The 18,735-nt window shown below is 36.6% G+C and overlaps 1 protein-coding gene across 2 annotated transcripts in view; it reads left to right on the forward strand.

The window, feature by feature from the left end:
- Positions 1–18,735, forward strand: part of stau2 (staufen double-stranded RNA binding protein 2) — a 181,068-nt gene that overhangs the window by 55,058 nt on the left and 107,275 nt on the right. For both annotated transcript variants that reach the window (XM_048175528.1, XM_048175529.1), the window contains exons 7-8: positions 5,718–5,825; positions 17,618–17,830. In XM_048175528.1, coding sequence (XP_048031485.1) covers positions 5,718–5,825; positions 17,618–17,830 — 321 coding nt within the window. The remainder of the gene's footprint in view (positions 1–5,717; positions 5,826–17,617; positions 17,831–18,735) is intronic.

Below are 18,735 nucleotides of genomic sequence, written 5' to 3' on the forward strand. Positions count from 1 at the left end.
ACATCTTTCCCTTTACTGAAAAACACATTTAATAACACTTTAATCCCTTAATTTACTCTCCAAAATGCAGTCCCTTGCAAAGCATGCTGAGAACTACGGATCTCTACGGATGTCAACATTAATTTGTGCGTTTCAGCAATGTTAAGTTGACCGAACAAACACTTAAGTAAAGCTGACAATACTCATTTTTAGTAGAAACAACGCAGTTAAATTATGTTCATGTAGTTACATGAGTTTTTTTTAAGTAATGTGAACAAGGATAGTTTGAGTGAATCTAACGACAGTGAAAGTTAATTTTTTTGTGTGTGTTGTTCAAACCGGAGTCGGACACTGGTGGAGAGACTCGGGAAGAAGTTACGACTTTTAGAATGCAACTGGACATTTTTGAATGGTTAGTGGATAAATTTATGTAGTTGCTGTGGAGTTGATTCAGTTCGTCGACTAGCATTTGCTGTCATGTTAATCTTTTGTGCAAATCCAGCGCTGAATTGACCCTCATTTGTGAAGCAGTCCGGCGTAAAATGACTCTCCTTCTTCTCTAAAGCAGCCCAATGTGGTCTTGCCCCCTTTGTTGTGTGTTCCCGGGGTCAGGGTTTTTGTAAATTTTAGTGGTTGTGATGTCACTAACCCGGGAAGAAGCTTGTTGTAGTCCCTGCCAGCCGATTGTTGTTCTTATACAGCGAAAATATCTCCCTTTGCATTGAACTTTAAGCATTGTGAATTTGCAGATGTTGTTTGTTCAAACAGCAACATTACACTAAAGTTAACAAAGTGAAATCATAATCAACCACCCCTTTAAATCACTAAATGTGTGTACATCATTTAGAATAATCCAGATTTATTGACATTAGAATAACAATAAAAGCAAATATATGTTCGTACGCACGTTGTCAACTTTTCTGCTCATAATTAAGGACACTTACACAGTTATTGGTGAATCAGTGAAATATAGTTTTATCATCAGACTCTTATATGGAACATATAGCTGAATGCGGTTCTCAAAAAGTAACATTTTTTTTTTGTTGTGTAAATGCACCCTTAAATGACACTTATGCTATTATTAGTGCATGAGAGTCAGTGTTTGTGGCTCAGCTGATTTTTTTATTGTTGAGTACACCATGTTTTCCTTCCTCTCAACACGCTCATGAACTCACAAAGCCAATTGTTTACCATGTGCTAACAGGCAAATGAGCGCATGCCAGAGTTGTCGAGGGAATAAACAACAACACAGTATGTACAATCAGCACAGCTCTGAATGGTTAGTAAACAGACATCAGGAAGCTCCTTAGTACCGTTCAAGTCTGAGTACAGGGTTCCGTCCAATGGTTATCATGGGAGCGATGCTCAGTGACCGCACACTGTAAGCAGGAAATCTCTCAGATGAAGACATGCTGACAGAAATGTGGATTTGAGGGCTTTTCAAAGAGAAGCAGATGATTAATCCATCAGAGATGTTGATTTTCAATTTGCCCTATTTAGCCGAAGAGCCTTAAATGATGTTTGGAAGACATTTGTTTTATATCAAACGCTAATGGTTTGTTATTTTAGATTTAAAAAAACAAAACAAAACCAAAAAAAAAAACTGCGGCTTAGCTTTATTGGTATGATGTGTACAGCCAAAATAAACAAATCTGTGTGTTAAATCACAAATATCAGTAAATCTTGTTGTTATTTTCTAGTCTATTCATTAAAAAGCTCCATCGGACCATATAGTTGTGAGAGGTTCTTTAAAAAGTTTTTTTTTTTTTTTTTTTTCTGCATCTATGATCCTGAATATTATATATTATAAATTGATAATAATAACAGTGTAAAAGATTTATTTTTGCTTTTACTTGTGGTGTTTGCTTGACACTATGCAACTTTTTATAGTAATATAGCTTCATCGCCCAAATTTGTAAGGACTATATAGCTGTGAGAGGTTCTCAATAAGTAATATTTTAAATATTTCTACATCTATGGTCCTAATTTAAAGGAACACTCCACTTTTTTTGAAAATAGGCTCATTTTCCAACTCCCCTAGAGTTAAACAGTGTAGTTTTAGTTTTTAAATCCATTCAGCCGATCTCCGGGTCTGGCGGTACCACTTTTAGCATAGCTTAGCATAGTTCATTGAATCTGATTAGACCGTTAGCATCTCGCTCAAAAATGACCAAAGAGTTTCAATATTTTTCCTATTTAAAACTTGACTCTTCTGTAGTTACATCGTGTACTAAGACTGACGGAAAATGAAAAGGTGCGATTTTGTAGGCCGATATGGCAAGGAACTATACTCTCATTCTGGCGTAATAATCAAGGAACTTTGCTGCCGTACCATGGGTGCAGCAGGTGCAATGATATTACGCACCACCTGTGACCCCCTGCTTGCACAGGGAGCGTGCCTTGCAACCATGGAGAAATTTGTGAGAGACGCTGCATAATATCATTGCGCCTTCTGCACAGATTCAATTAACTATGCTAAGCTATGCTAAAAGTGGTACCGCCAGACCCGGAGATCGGCTGAATGGATTTGAAAACGGTAAAACTCAACTGTTTAACTCTATTTATTCTCTATTCTATTTTCCTTTTGCTGCCAAAACAGCCCTGACCCATCAAGACATGGACTCCACTAGACCCCTGAAGGTGTGCTGTGGTATCAGGCACCAAGATGTTAGCAGCAGATCCTTTGAGTCCTGTAAGTTGCGAGGTGGGGCCTCCATGGATTGGACTTTTTTTGTTCAGCACATCCCACAGATGCTCGATTGGATTGAGATCTGGAGAATTTGGAGGCCAAGTCAACACCTCAAACTCCTTGTGCTCCTCAAACCATTCCTGAACCATTTTTGCGTTGTGGCAGGGCGCATTATCCTGCTGAAAGAGGCCACACCCACCAGACAATACAGGTTCCATGGAAGGGTGTACATGGTCTGCCCCAATGCTTAGGAAGGTGGTACGTGTCAAAGTAACATCCACATGTATGGCAGGACCCAAGGTTTCCCAGAAGAACATTGCCCAAAGCATCACACTTCCTCCGCCTGCTTGCTTTCTTCCCATAGTGCATACTGGTGCCATGTGTTCCCCAGGTAAGCACACATCCGGCCATCCATGTGATCTAAAAGAAAACGTGATTCATCAGACCAGGCCACCTTCTTCCATTGCTCCATGGTCCAGTTCTGATGCTCACATGCCGAGTGTTGGCGTATTCGGTGGTGGACAGCGGTCAGCATGGACACTCTGACTGGTCTGCGGCTATGCAGCCCCATACACAACAAACTGCGATTCACTATGTATTCTGACACTTCTATCAGAACCAGCAATAACTTCTTGAACAATTTGAGCTACAGTAGCTCATCTCTTGAATCGGACCACACGGGCCAGCCTTCGCTCCCCACTGGCATCAATGAGCCTTGGCCGCCCATGACCCTGTCGCCGGTTCACCACTGTTGCTTCCTTGGACCACTTTTGATAGATACTGACCACTGCAGACCGGGAACACTCCACAAGAGCTGCAGTTTCGGAGATGCTCTGACCCAGTCGTCTAGCCATCACAATTTGGCCCTTGTCAAACTTACTCAAATTCTTAAACTTGCTAATTTTTCCTGCTTCTAACACATCAACTTTGAGGACAAAATGTTCACTTGCTGCTTAATATATCCCACCCACTAACAGGTGCCGTGATGAACGAGATAATCAGTGTTATTCACTTCACCTGTCAGTGGTCATAATGTTATGCCTGATCGGTGTATATATTACACATGCATACATTTTTATTGGTGTTAGCCTGGCCGCTATGCATAAATCGTGACAAAGGTTGTTGTTTTTTTTTACTCGAACTACTTGTGCAAATCTTTTACTTAATGTTCTGTATTTATCAAACACAAAAGATGTAACTCCAAAACTTGTAAAAAGTACCATGACTTTGAGTCCACTATAACATTATCACACTTGTGACATCAAATTTAGCTTGTGATCTGTCAGATCAGTTGAAAAAGGGCACACAAACAAACCTTCACAGTCTGTCATACAAAATCTCACACTCTCCAGACCACCCGATGGCTCTCCATCCCAGACATCATTAATAGGCGTTTGAAGGAAACGAACAATGACATCATGCCGTGTGATCGCTATAAGGACGACACTGAGAACGCAGTATTAAATGTCTACGAAAAAGCACAACTTGATCGAGTGCTCTTAGATCACACACTCCTGTTCATGTATTGCATGAGAACACACTCTTCATTCTGAAAAGAAATGTCAGTTCTGTAATGGAAGTGACCAAGATAATATACTGCAGGGATCATATTAAAAGTCACCCTTTGGAACTTGTGTGAGCGTACTATTGCAGCTCCTTTTATAGTTGATAAGATACAAATCGGAAGTAAGGGAACTGCTCTTGGATTGGTTTGAAAGCTTTTTCTTCTCACAAAACCAAGCCACTTTTTCCAGAATCAGAATTGTTCAACAAAACCAGAAGCATCTATTTTCAGCAGAGTTACATGAGAAACTGCAGTCATGCGTTGAAGCAATCTCACCATCAAGTCTGAGATCATACAGCCTGTTCTTAAGATCTTCATGGCAGGTCTTCATTCTGTTAGAACATGCAGTGTAGGTTTGAGGCTGAATTGAGGTCAGTGACAGAAATCTCTGTACCGTAATAAAGGGATTGTTGAGAAAAATGTAATCAAATCAAGGTGATGTTATGCACTGAGATTTGTGAGTTCTCAAAAATTAATAATAATTATTAAATGTTGTAACACTGACAGACATTTTTATTCACTAATGCTAAATGTCCCACTTAAGTGGCGGTCACACTAGCGTTCACTTTGAGCATGTAAAATGTTGGTCACCATATAATGTCATGCTCTACTTTTTAAAAAACATAAATTCAACAAATTTGTGTTCTTATAATTTAGCCAAGATGTCATGCCATCTTCTATTAGTCACACATCTTCATGTGATATGAACAGATCAGAGTTCACCAAACTTTAACTATGGAATGCAGCAAAATGCAATTTTTCACATGAACTTGAGTTTCTGGTCTCCAGCATTCGAATACTGGATGTAAAAAAAAATAAAAAAATAAATTTTTGCATATTATTTAATCAAACATTAAGTAAAAAAAAGATTTTCAAACAAACTTGATTAAATAAAACCAGCAAACAGAAAAACAGTAAACCTAAATCCCTTATTTATTTGTGCTGCAATGCATAGCACATCTGCAGCATTGTTGAATAAAAATAGTTCAGACAACTCTGTTAGTACAACAGTAGGGGGAATTGTGTTGATCTAACATGTTTTTCTGTCAAATCAAAGTAATATACCATTATCTGTGACTGCGAGACTTTCAATTATTTAGTCGCTATAGGTAAATAACTAGAAGAATAATAAACAGATATGCTGTAAACTATAAAACTATTTGCGCTTCAAACCAATGCGTAAATGATTACAATAATAAGTTATCGATAATAATACATTACGATAGTACATTTTTTAATACATTTTTTAAAATTATGATAAATACCAGTTTGCAATATTAAGCAGCATAGTAAACTGTTTTTGTACTGCTAAAATAACTGGAAATGGATGATTTTAACGTAAGAGCCTTTTGCAAGGCTTACGTGCTTTGCAAATTCAAGTTAGAAATGGCCGCAACTTCTCTTACGTTAAAATTAAAGTCGATATACTGGAAAAAATGTAATTGCATTTTTATAGTTTGTCTGTTTTGTGTTTAACCCTTTCAGTGTTCAGAGGAGAAGAAAGAAACGGAGGAGAACAGCGATGCAAGCAAATCCGAGATCAGCCTGGTCTACGAGATCGCCCTTAAGAGGAACCTGCCTGTTAACTTTGAGGTAAATGAAGCCAATTTAATTAAGAATATAAAGAAATATAACACTCTTCAGGAAATCTCAACAGTGATTTTTATAGCACAGTTATTTCCAGCTCTAGTGACCCTTTCCAGCCCATTAACCATTTTCTTACTCTTTGTACATATATAGAATTCCTGACATTTAAGCACACAGTGACTTCTAATAGATTTTGACGTTAGCATGTTGCTAAGCTAACTGCTATACTCTTATGGTGCGTTCACACCGGATGCGAATGAAGCGGTAAGCACGAGTGATTTACATGTTAAGTCAATGCAAAGACGCGAATTGACATCCTGTGGCACGATTCACGCGAATGAAGCGGCGTGAATGACGCGGCGCAAATTGAGCGATTCGGGCGTTTGACGCGCTTAACGCGTGATTCGCGCAAGTTAAAAAATCGGAACGAATTTCCGCGCCGCGTTAACCAATCAGGAGCTTGCTCTAGTAGTGACGTGACGTAGCGAGCTGAGGCAGAAATTCGAAACAACAATGGAGGACACATACATATACATATTAAGACTACAAGCCAACTAAAGACGACCAATTGAGCTTATTCGCTGTAATTTACAATTATTTCCCCACTGACAAGTTGTGTTTATTCAGAGGAAGTGTGCAGAAAGCAGTGGGAGAGTCTGGAACACATAAAGGAGCGGGAGAGCCCCTCTCATGACACGAATTCGCGTCTGTTGTGAAAGGATTTTCACGCGCGAATGAAGCGAGTAAACTCAAAATGTTCAAGCGTCCAACTACGCGCGAATAGCGCGATTTATTCGCGCAAGTCGCGTCTGGTGTGAACGCAGCATTACAAGCATAAAATTACACTGCACACCCAAATATTGGCTAACAGTACTCTTATAAATAGACATTTTTATCTATGCTTTTTAATACCAAATAAAAAATTATCCACCATCTTGGATTCAATTTTTCCCCACTGCACTCATAATAGTGCATTCTGGGATTGCCTTTTCAGTGTATGATGTATGCAATGCTGTCTTAGACATCTAAAAGAAGCTCTCTTGAAACTTTTGAAGCAGGTTTTGTGTTGGGAGCATGCCTAAAATGTAAATGTAAATGTAAAATACTCTCTAGATAGTTGTCTCAATGGGTTTTGGAACAGAGTGACTGACTCTCTTTCACTGTAATGTTTTTTCCCTGCCCTTCAAGTATTCGTTCCAATTTAATCAAATTCATCCATCAGAATATACTTATATATCCGTTCATTCAATAAATTGAAAATTACTAGCTTCAAGTAAAGAGGATAAAGTGGGAAAGTGATTATATTAAACACCTATTCTTGGTCAAGCTCTGTCAGCATCAGTTAAATCCGGTAATTGTAATTGCTTTAACACTTAAAAGCATTTATTTTGGGAAGGAGGTCAATTTGGACAACATTCAAAATCAACATTTCATTAAAGAGCTGCATCAATGACACTTTAAATCAACACAAACCTCCACATTCAACACTAGAGGAAATCTGAGGAGCTCTATATCCTCACTACTACTGCATCCTTGTTTATCTTAAATGATTTTCCACGGCTGACTCCAACTTCATAATCTCCAATCATCTGCTTGGCTTTGGTCAACTAGAATCTTCCTGACGTACGTTCTCCAAGAATCCCTTGTTCTTGCATGCAATTTGTTTCATCTGGGGACACACTGTAGTTTTTTCTTTTTTTTCTTTCTTTAAAGTTTGGACTGTAAGTCATCTGTGAGAGCCTGGACTGGTTTCAACCTTGTTAGATCTTTTCAGGAAATTTCTCCCCAGCTATTTGTAGGAATGGAAACGTTTTTGTTCCCGATTCAATTAGCATGCAAACGTGGAATATTACAGTGTTACTATGCGAGAAAGAAACCATGAAGAAAATCATTTGTTGTTCAAAGATGTGGGACACATGAAAGCTTTTAAAGGGGACCTGCAATGCCTCTTTTACAAGATGTAATATCAGTCTCTGGTGTCCCCAGAAAGTGTCTGTGAAGTTTCAGCTCAAAATACCCAACAGATCATTTATTATAGCTTGTCAAATTTGCCACTATTTGGGTGTGAGCAAAAACATGCCATTTGTGTGTGTCCCTTTAAATGCAAATGAGCTGCTGCTCCCGGCCGCTTTCCAAAAGAGGGTGGAGCTTTAACGCTTTAGATGCTTTAGATACTCAGCAACAAAGCTGGAGAATCTCACGCAACCAAAATGAGGATTGTCAGTAACGGTGTTCAGCCTTACATTGTTCAAACCGGAGTCGGACACTGATGGAGAGACTCAGGAAGAAGTTACAACTTTTAGAATGCAACTGGATGTTTCTGAACGGTTAGTGGATAAATTCTTGTAGTAGCTGTGGAGTTGATTCAACTCATCGACTAGCATGTGCCGTCATGTTAATCTTTTGTGCAAATCTAGCATTAAACTGACCATCGTTTGTGAAGCAGTCCGGCATGGCAACAACACTCTACAACAGCTCTTCCTCTTCTCTAAAGCAGCCCAACATGGCCTCGCCCCCTTTGGTGTGTGTTCTCGGCGGCAGGGTTTATGTAAATTTTAGGGTTAGTGATGTCACTAACCCGGAAAGAAGCTTGTTGTGGTCCCTACCAGCCCTTTGTTGTAGTCCTTAAACAGCGAATCCTTTAAAAACTAAAAACTAAAAATATCCTTTGCATTGAACATTGAGTGTCATAACTTTGCAGATGTTGTTTATGCTCTAACAGCAACATTAGATTTGATAAATCAATGAGATTTGATAATCGCTCTAAGTCCTATCGTGATTTTGGTTTTAATTTGAGTAATTGTGCAGCCCTAACAGAAACAGAAGAAAGAAGGTCTTACAGGTTTGGAATGAGCTTAGGTCAACCAGAACAGTGTCTCATCTGTCCCCTTATGAAGTCAAGGACCACTCGGTAATCTACACACCTTCACCTTCTTGTTGGTGTCAAACGATATCAAACAGATGCCAACTTCAAAGGGCAAATGCATTAATCACAGTTTCTGTCATGGATGACGCCTTACAAGAGGTACAAGAGTGGAAACCCATGCCAAGAACCACCCATCGAGTACATAAGTACCTTCCCTCAGGGAATACACATCAACAATCCATACAAAAGAGCTTTTCTTCATTATATCAGTCCTTGCCATTGTCCCACCCTGGCCTGGTATCCTGCCTTTTCACCAGGCTGAGGACATGGCTGTCTCACTAATACCATATCTCCCCTCGCATCCATGGAGGGGATGAAGAATGATGAACCTCATGTTACAGCGATTCCTTCCTACAACTTGATCTCCGTTGCCAGCCATGCGAGACTGGAGCGCAGACAGAGGAACTGGCCACCATCAGACACAAGAATCAAACACTTGCTGAAACCCCATCGCTGCCTGAGGATGCCATATCATCTGTTGTAGACAACACAACCTCGTCTGCCGCCATAGAGGGAGTCAGGCTCCAGTGCCAAGACCTCCTCACAGTACTCGTTCACTCGATGAGGCTTATTCACCGGCTGGAACTGCCACACACCTACCTTTACTGTTTTATAGCTGTCTGCCATGGAAACTGTGTCAGGAGGCCAACTTGAGATTTACCAGGCCTGTTTTGACTTCTTGTTAGTGTAGTTGTAACAACTAATTTTTGTTAAAGGAATAGTTCACTTTAAAATGAAAATTACCCCAAGATTTACTCACCCTCAAGCCATCCTAGGTGTATATAACTTTCTTCTTTCTGAAGAACACAATCGGAGTTATATTAAAGGGTTAGTTCACCCAAAAATTAAAATTGTCATTAATGACTCACCCTCATGTCGTTCCAAACACGTAAGACCTCCGTTCATCTTCGGAACACAGTTTAAGATATTTTAGATTTAGTCTGAGAGCTTTCTGTCCCTCCATTGAAAATTTATGTACGGTATACTGTCCATGTAAAGAAAGGTAATAAAAACATCATCAAAGTAGTCCATGTGACATCAGTGGGTTAGTTAGAAGTTTTTGAAGCATCTAAAATACATTTTGGTCCAAAAATAACAAAAACTACGACTTTATTCAGCATTGTATTCTCTTCCGGGTCTGTTGTATATCCCCTTTCACTCCACAGTGACGCTGCTTCTTCTTCTTCTTCTTCTTCTTCTTCTTCTTCTTCTTCTTCTTCTTTCCTGTTTTACGGCGGTTGGCATCCAGCTTATTGGTGCATTACCGCCCCCTTCTGCTCCGGACAGTGACGCTGATGACGTGTTATCTGGTGCGCCCGAGCTTCGTTTACAGTCTGAGGGAGACACACGCTGTATTCAAGCTATTCTACATTGTTTGTATTTTGGTATTGCTATATTTTTTTAAATGGTGCGTAGGTGTGCATGTCACAGATGTCCTAATTGCGTCATTGTGTATTTTTGGACCAAAATGTATTTTTGATGTATTTTTATATATTTCTTCAAAAACTTCTAACTAACCCACTGATGTCACATGGACTACTTTGATGATGTTTTTATTACCTTTCTGCACATGGACAGTATACCGTACATACATTTTCAATGGAGGGACAGAAAGCTCTTGGACTAAATCTAAAATATCTTAAACTGTGTTCTGAAGATGAATGGAGGTCTTACGGGTGTGGAACAACATGAGGGTGAGTCATTAATGACATAATTTTCATTTTTGGGTGAACTAACCCTTTAATAACACGTCCAAGCTTTATAATCGCAGTGAACAGGGGCAACGAGTTTGAAGCTCAATAAAGTGCATCCATCCATCATAAACGTACTCCACACAGCTCCAGGGTGTTAATAAAGGTCTTCTGAAGTGAAGCGATGCATTTGTGTAAGAAAAATATCCATATTTAACAAGTTATAAAGTAAAATATCTAGCTTCCGCCAGACCGCATTCCGTATTCATTGAAGAAAGTGTAGTGCCTCTCACAGTTCAAAACGCTTACACTACATCCTACTTTACGTAAGTTGAGTGCGGAAGGAGGAAGCTAGATATTTTACTTTATAACTTGTTAAATATGGATATTTTTCTTACACAAACACATTGCTTCGCTTCAGAAGGCCTTTAATAACCCCCCGAAGCCATGTGGAGTACAATTATGATGGATGGATGCACTTTCTTGAGCTTTAAACTTGTTGCCCCTGTTCACTGCCATTATAAAGCTTGGACGAGTCAGGATATTAATTAGTATAACTCCTACATTGTTCATCAGAAAGAACAAGGTCATATACCTAGGATGGCTTGAGCATGAGTAAATCTTGGGGTAATTTTCATTTTTAACTAACTAATCCTTTAAACCCATCTATTAAACGAGTGCAAAATAAGATATAAAAGTACAGTTCATCCAAAAATTTAAATTGACATCATTTACTCACCCTTATGTCATTCCAGACCTGTATGACTTTCTTTCTGCGGAAAGAAGATATTTTGAAGAATGTTGCAACTGTTTTTGTCCATATCATGAAAGTCAATTAAGTCCAAAACTTTGGACCACATTGGCTTCCATTGTATGAACAAAAAAGCACTGAGTCATATATCAAAATATCTTTTGTGCCCCACAGAAGAAAGAAAGTTATACAGGTTTGGATGAGTAAATGATGACATAATTTTCATTTTTGCATGAACTGTCCCTTTAAGGTGACGTTCTTGCATATTTTTTCTCCCGAAGATTGTGCCCAAGTCGCTTCACAATTAATTTAAAGTAACTGTGAAATTTGTAGTCAGAAGTCAGAAAAATAATAATTGTTTCCATGTCTTCCATTGTTTGACAAAAAAAGTAGTTTATTACATTGACATGACATATACAGCTTTATGCCTTATTTTGGGACTCAAGCAGCAGTCTACATTTAAAAATTCCCTTTTTCAAGTTATTTGAGTTATTTGAGAAATTTCTCAAAGGAAAATCTCAGAGAAGTTCACATCTCATTGGAGTCTTGGTCTCTTTTTCTCTGGGAATTTCTTGTCCACTTCATAGCTGAATTGAGTTAGTTGTATAATCAGAGACTGTGAGTACAGTTTTGATCTAACTTAGTGCCATCCTAGATAAATCACCACTTTCAACCCATGGAATAGACCATGTGGGAGTTCCCTCAATGACGAACTCGCAGCTTTAAGCCCTTTTCCTTCCACCCCACACCTCATACTCACAAGAGAGCTTAAAACGACATGATGATATTTCCAAGAGAGAAGTATAGCAGAAATTCGTCATTTCATTATAGAGTGATGCTCACCCAAAGGAATTCTCAATACTTATGTAACATCTAAGTGTGATGATCAAATGCATTCCACATCAAGGTTTAGTAAATATTGGGTTATGCTCCTCTGTCAAGTGTGCGGGAAATGCACAGTACTCTCTTGTGTTCCTCAGTTCCTGGCCATCTTCAGATGAAAGCCCAGATTGTCGAGGATCAGAAGCTTACAGATGAAGATTAATGATGTTTGTCTACGCTTCCAATCATTCATAATAACGGTCTTGAGCTGTAAAGAGAGAGTTACATTTCTAATACATTTCTTTCAACATTTACTCATCCTCATGTCGTTTGAAACACAGATGATTTTCTTTCCTCTGTGAAACACTAAAGGTGACAGTGAATGGGAACTGGGGCGGTCGAGATCAAAAAGCACCATAAAAGTACTGTAAACACAGCCCACATTTATAGTTTTCTTTATTCACTTATAGTTTCTAAATTTTGTAGATTTGTATTTTGAATATATACAGAAATGTACAGGGGAAAAAACTATTATATTATGTGTGTGTGTGTATTTTATTTTTATTTACAGGGTATCCGTGGGGCATTAAAAGTCATTAAATAGATTTTGCGAAAATTAAGGCCTTAAATGGCATTAAAAAGCATAAAATTTTATTCCTACAGGCATTGCATTTTTTAGATAGATTTGAAGAAAAATAGTACTACCAGTTTATTTTGAATATAACCTTCATAATTAATAACTGATTTGCTGTCGCAAAATATGTACATTGGTGATACACACGCGGAACCAGTTTGGTAATTGCCTCTGGCCGGTGCAAAATTGCCGTAATGCCGTTTTTGATAGCGGTATACCGGCTTGGACTTGGAGACGGAAGGCTGCATCAGTGTTGCCAACTTAGCGTTTTTTTTCCAAGAATGTGCATTGTGACAAATATAGCGACTTGTTGAAACCTTATGTATCTTCTGAGACCCCCGGTACTGCAGCACGAGCTCAAGATCTTACTTCCCTGCCGCACCGCTCTCTGCGTCTGTTCTGTTCAGTGAGTGAATGATGGTAGGTGTCCACTGGCGTGGGGCTGGCGGAGCAGAGCAAGGGTTTTCAAATTAATTCCTATGGAAGTCGAGCTTCACGCTCGCAAGGTGCATTGTAGGATTGTGCCCTGTATTTAGTCTTAATGGGCCGCATTTCAGACACCATTTCATATTCAGGGTTCCCACTCGTCCTGGAAAATCTTAAAACCTGAAAAACTGATGACAAACTTTCCAGTCCTGGAAAACACATGGAAAATTAGAGAAAATGTAAAATGTCCTGGAAAATCTTGTTGTTGCCCTTGAAAATATTTTTTTTTTTATAAAGTTCTTCAGCTGAGAACACAGAGTTTATCACTGGCCAAAAACAATTACTGTTAGTTGCAGAAAGTGCAATGTTCAGGAATGCTGAGATTTGATGTGAGAGTAGTATTTTCAATGATGATGTTTAGTTTTGTGTTGCCACTTGCAGCAGTTAGCTATAACTGCTCAAATGTATGCAATAAATAGTAATTGGTAAGCAGCTACCTAATTCAGTAACTTGATAACTAATCATTTTTATGCAATATAAGGTCAATAAGAGATTCATTGTGCAGTGTAGCTAGCTTCATTGATTATAACAGGAGTTATCACAACAGTGCAGAACTTTGAGTTTCTGCTGAAGTGATTGACAGCTGCAGTGATTAAAAAGGGGAAATCTGTATATAAATAATTTGTATATATATATTTGTATATAAAATCTGTATATATAAAAATTGTATTGATTGACACGGTGATAATCAGCATTGGACAGGGCGGAAAATTCTAATGTCAAAATAAATGCGTAAATGCAGACTAATAGGCCTGCCACATTCTATTACATGTTGTGGATGTCGTTGTTGTTCATCGACTTTGTCTTTGACTTACTATTTGAAAATAAAAATATTAAACAAAACATTAAAATAGTTCCAATATTTTTTGCTATGAAATGGACACTGGTAACGTGAACAATTTGTCATAATGTATGATTAAGAGCTCATATTAAAAACTGATTTTATAGTTAAGTCATGGCAGTAAATTATGGATGCTTGTTTCTGCCGCTGAATAACAAAAAATAAAGGTAATTGCAATTTATTATCTAAAAATTCAAAAAAATTCTTGCAATTACAGGCTTACATAATTGTGATATAAACTCACAACTGCTTGATATAAAGTCAGAATTGCGAGATATATGCTTACAATTGCATGTTAAATTCAGAATTGCTTGATATAAACTTGCAATTGTTTGTTTTAAAGTCAGAATTGTGAGATATAAACTCAAAATTGTGTCATATAGCCAATTGCATGAGATAAACCTGCAGTTGTTATAAAGTCGAAATTTTGTGATGTTATAAACTCGCAATTGTGTTATAAAGTCAGAATTATAAATAGCATAATTGTGATATAAACTCGGAATTGCGAGAAAAGTCAGTATAGCGAGATAAAAAGTCGCAATTAACAATCAACAAGCTTCCATAGACATAATGTATGATTGAGAGCTCAATAAAAAATGATTTTATAGTTAAGTCATGGCAATAAACTGTATGCCTTTTAAAGACTTTGAGAGCAATATATTACTTTAGGGCATGATCCTTGTCTTTTATTCCTGCCATAGTAAAATTAAAAAAGTCCTGGAAAAGTCCTGGAAAATGATTGCTGAAAAAGAGTGGGAACCCTGATATTGTCTGACAACAAAAACAGAAAAATAAATGGATGAAACAATTTTATTGGGAATTTAGCTGTATTAAAATACATTATGTGAGCACAAAGAGGTGGCGGCAGAGAAGCAAACAAATGTAAAGGGCTGACACTTGGCAGAATGCGAATGCAACTTAATGACATAATGAATATTCTAACTGCCGTATGACTTCATCTATTGACATTTAGCAACATATATGGCATTAAACTTTTTAAAAATTGGCATTAAAAAGCATTAAATTAGATTTGATGAAACCTGTGGAAACCCTGTATTTATTTTGACACAATTTTTTTTAATTGACCTACATTTTGATTATTTTGATTGATTTGTTTTGAATTTCTAGTTAAAATTTTGTCTGTTCATATATTATATGGCTTCGGAAAACTTAAAACATATGACATTTAGTCAAATAGACCACGTTTGTGGTACTTCAACCGATTAATCGCGAATAATCGCATCCAAAATAAAATTTCGTTTACATAATATGTGTGAATATTTATGAATATATAAATACATACACTGTACACATACATATATTCATATAGACCACTTTTGTGGTACTTCAAACGATTAATCGCGAATAATCGCATCCAAAATAATTTTTTTTTTACATAATATGTGTGTATATTTATGAATATATAAATACATACACCGTACACATATATATATTATGTGTAAACAAAGTTTATTAATTTTAATCACGATTAATCATTTGACAGCCATAATTTTTTCATCCATTTTCAGGCTCTTTCAAGAACTGCAGGAACATTCAACTTCTCCTTTTGTTTTGCATGGAAAAAATAACAGTGTACAAAGTTGGAACAACATGATGGTGATTAATAATGACAATCTTCATGGATGAACACATTTTTGGATGAGCTATTCCTTTAAGGCATTGCACAGAGTTTGAATTGGCAAGGGCATCCATGCTTCATTTGTATAAGCCATGAAGCTTATTGAAGTTTGCCACTGTTTTTGAATCAGATGTGATAATCTTCATTAGTTTTGTATGGTGATCTGGCTCCTCTCAGCTGAGCCTATTTCACTGGAGTGTCACATGTTTGTATGATTGCCAGAATGGTCATGTGTGTGAAGAAAGGATGTGAGGAGGGAGTCTCTGGAGACGGATAACTTTCAGTTCTGACTGAGCACATAGAGGCCCACCCTCAGCTGTGTATGTGCGTCTGCGTGAAACTCAATCCCCCCAGTGTTGCTCTTAAAGAGCTCAGAGCAGCTCACCTGTTCTGTTGACCATCTTGATGATGTCACAGGAAGTAAATACGATTACATGTGCATTACATTAAATTTTGGTTTCTCACGACATGCATTTGTGAGAAATGGATAGTAGAGGTTGAACAGTAAGCACAAAATTATGACACAAAAATGCAGTTTGATTGATTGTGAATAAAATGACCTCTGATCAGCCATAAAACAATAACTAAAATAATTATATATATATATATATTTTTTATATTATTTATACTATATATTATTATTTTGATTTGGCGTTAATTTTAAAATTAGTCAGTTTTCAGTTTTTAATTTTAGTTCAAATTTGAGTAATTTTATTACTTGCTTTTGTTATTTTTATTAGTTTTTGTTTTGTAATATTTTTAATTAGCTTTAATTTATTTTTATTTCAGGTTTAGTAATTGTAGTCCTAATTATTTTATTTTAGTTAGTTGAAGGCAACATTTCTAATTATAGTTTGTTGTAGTTATGTTTTATTTTAGTATATAACATTAACAACACAGATTATTTTATATATATATATATATATATATATATATATATATATATATATATATATATATATATATATATATACAGTACAGTCCAAAAGTTTGGAACCACTAAGATTTTTAATGTTTTTAAAAGAAATTTCGTCTGCTCACCAAGGCTACATTTATTTAATTAAAAATACAGTAAAAAAACAGTAATATTGTGAAATATTATTACAATTTAAAATAACTGTTTTCTATTTGAATATATTTCACAAAGTAATTTATTCCAGAACATTCCAAACTTTTGAACGGTAGTGTATAATGCTACAGAAGCTTTGTATTTCAGATAAATGCTGTTCTTTTGAACTTTCTATTCATCAAGGAATCCTGAAAAAAAAAAAGTACACAACTGTTTTCAACATTGAAAATAATCATAAATGTTTATTGAGCAGCAAATCAGCATATTAGAATGATTTCTGAAGGATCATGTGACAATGAAGACTGGAGTAACGATGCTGAAAATTCAGCTTTGCATCACAGGAATAAATTACTTTGTCAAATATATTTAAATAGTACACAGTTATTTTAAATTGTAATAATATTTCACAATATTACTGATTTTTACTGTATTTTTAATTAAATAAATGTAGCCTTGGTGAGCAGACGAAACTTCTTTTAAAAAACATTACAAATCTTAGTGGTTCCAAACTTTTTGACTGTACTGTGTATATATATATATATATATATATAAAAAGTTATGTATTAATTTCTGCATTAATTTGTGTGTGCTTCTGATTTATATTCACCCATATGCATATTAATATATATTCATATTCATATATTCATACTTGGTGTGTGTGTTTAAGAACCAGGTGCAGTCTCTTAAGTTCCAGTGGTCTCTCTCCCCATATAAGTTATTGATTCGGGTGTTAAGGCGGACAGCTCGAGTGCAGTGAGTCTAATTAGCAGTATTCCCATTTGCTGAGAAAAAGGAAGAGAAAGGGCAGAAGGAAGAGAGCGTGCAGCAGACATGGCCTAAGGGGCAGAGAGAAAGGGAGCATGACTGGAATAACTTCTGTTCCCACTTGCGCATGCATATGTGTTCTCTTGTGTAACATGTTCATTACATGCCCCTCAGGTGCTGAAGGAAAGCGGACCCCCACACATGAAGAGTTTCCTCACACGTGTGACGGTGGGGGAGTTCTCAGCCGAGGGTGAGGGGAATAGTAAGAAACTCTCCAAAAAAAGAGCGGCCCTCTCCATCTTACAAGAACTGAAGAAACTGCCAGTCCTTCCTGTGGTGGAGAAACCCAAAGTGCATTACAAGAAGCGGCCTAAGACCATATTAAAGGTGGGTAGATTTAAGAGCAGAAAAAATTCCAGAGAGGTGGATGGAACTGGAATATTACATTGATGTTTTAATTCACTAGAATTGTATGAATGTATTATGGGATGTATTTTGGAGGATGTAAAGGTGAGGTGTATAATTTCTGTACCACTAGCAGCATCAAAAGGAATTGCCAAATTAAAGGCTTTGTGCTTGTATAAATTCCAACACCCCTATCAATGAATAAAGCTCAAATTCTGTTATCAATATTAAATTGATTTTATGGACCTTTGTGTAAAAAACAAAAAAACAAACAAACAAACAAAAAAAACTGTAAAAAAAAAAAAACAGCAATATTGTGAAATATCATTACAATTTAAAATAATATTTATAATAATATTTAATTATATTTTATAATGTAATTTCTTCCTGTGATGACAAAGTTGGATTTTTCAGCATCATCACTCCAGTATTCAGTGTCACATGATCCTTCAGAAATCATCTTAATATGCTGATTTGGTGCTCAAGAAACATTTCTTATTATTATCAAAGTTGAAATCTTTTTAACGAATATAAAATTCAACAGCATTTATTTGAAATAGAATTTGTAACATTATAAATGCCACTTTTGATCAATTTAATGTATCCTTGCTGAATAAAAGTATTAATTTGTTTTTAAAAATCTTACTGACCCCAAACTTTGGAAGTGTATATTTAAAAAAAAAAAAAAAAAAAATGTGTAGAATTTGATCCTTTAATGCAGTGGTTCTCAACCTTTTTTCCCAGTGGTCCGCACAATGGTCCAAGTGCAAGTCTCACGGGCCGCATATAATTTACATATGATATCACCAATGCAAACCAATCAGATTTAATGTTATGGTATTAGCAGATAATACTATTCTATTCAATTCAATTCAATTCAATTCACA

Source organism: Megalobrama amblycephala, linkage group LG22, assembly GCF_018812025.1.
Source record: "Megalobrama amblycephala isolate DHTTF-2021 linkage group LG22, ASM1881202v1, whole genome shotgun sequence".
Classification (NCBI taxonomy): domain Eukaryota; kingdom Metazoa; phylum Chordata; class Actinopteri; order Cypriniformes; family Xenocyprididae; genus Megalobrama; species Megalobrama amblycephala.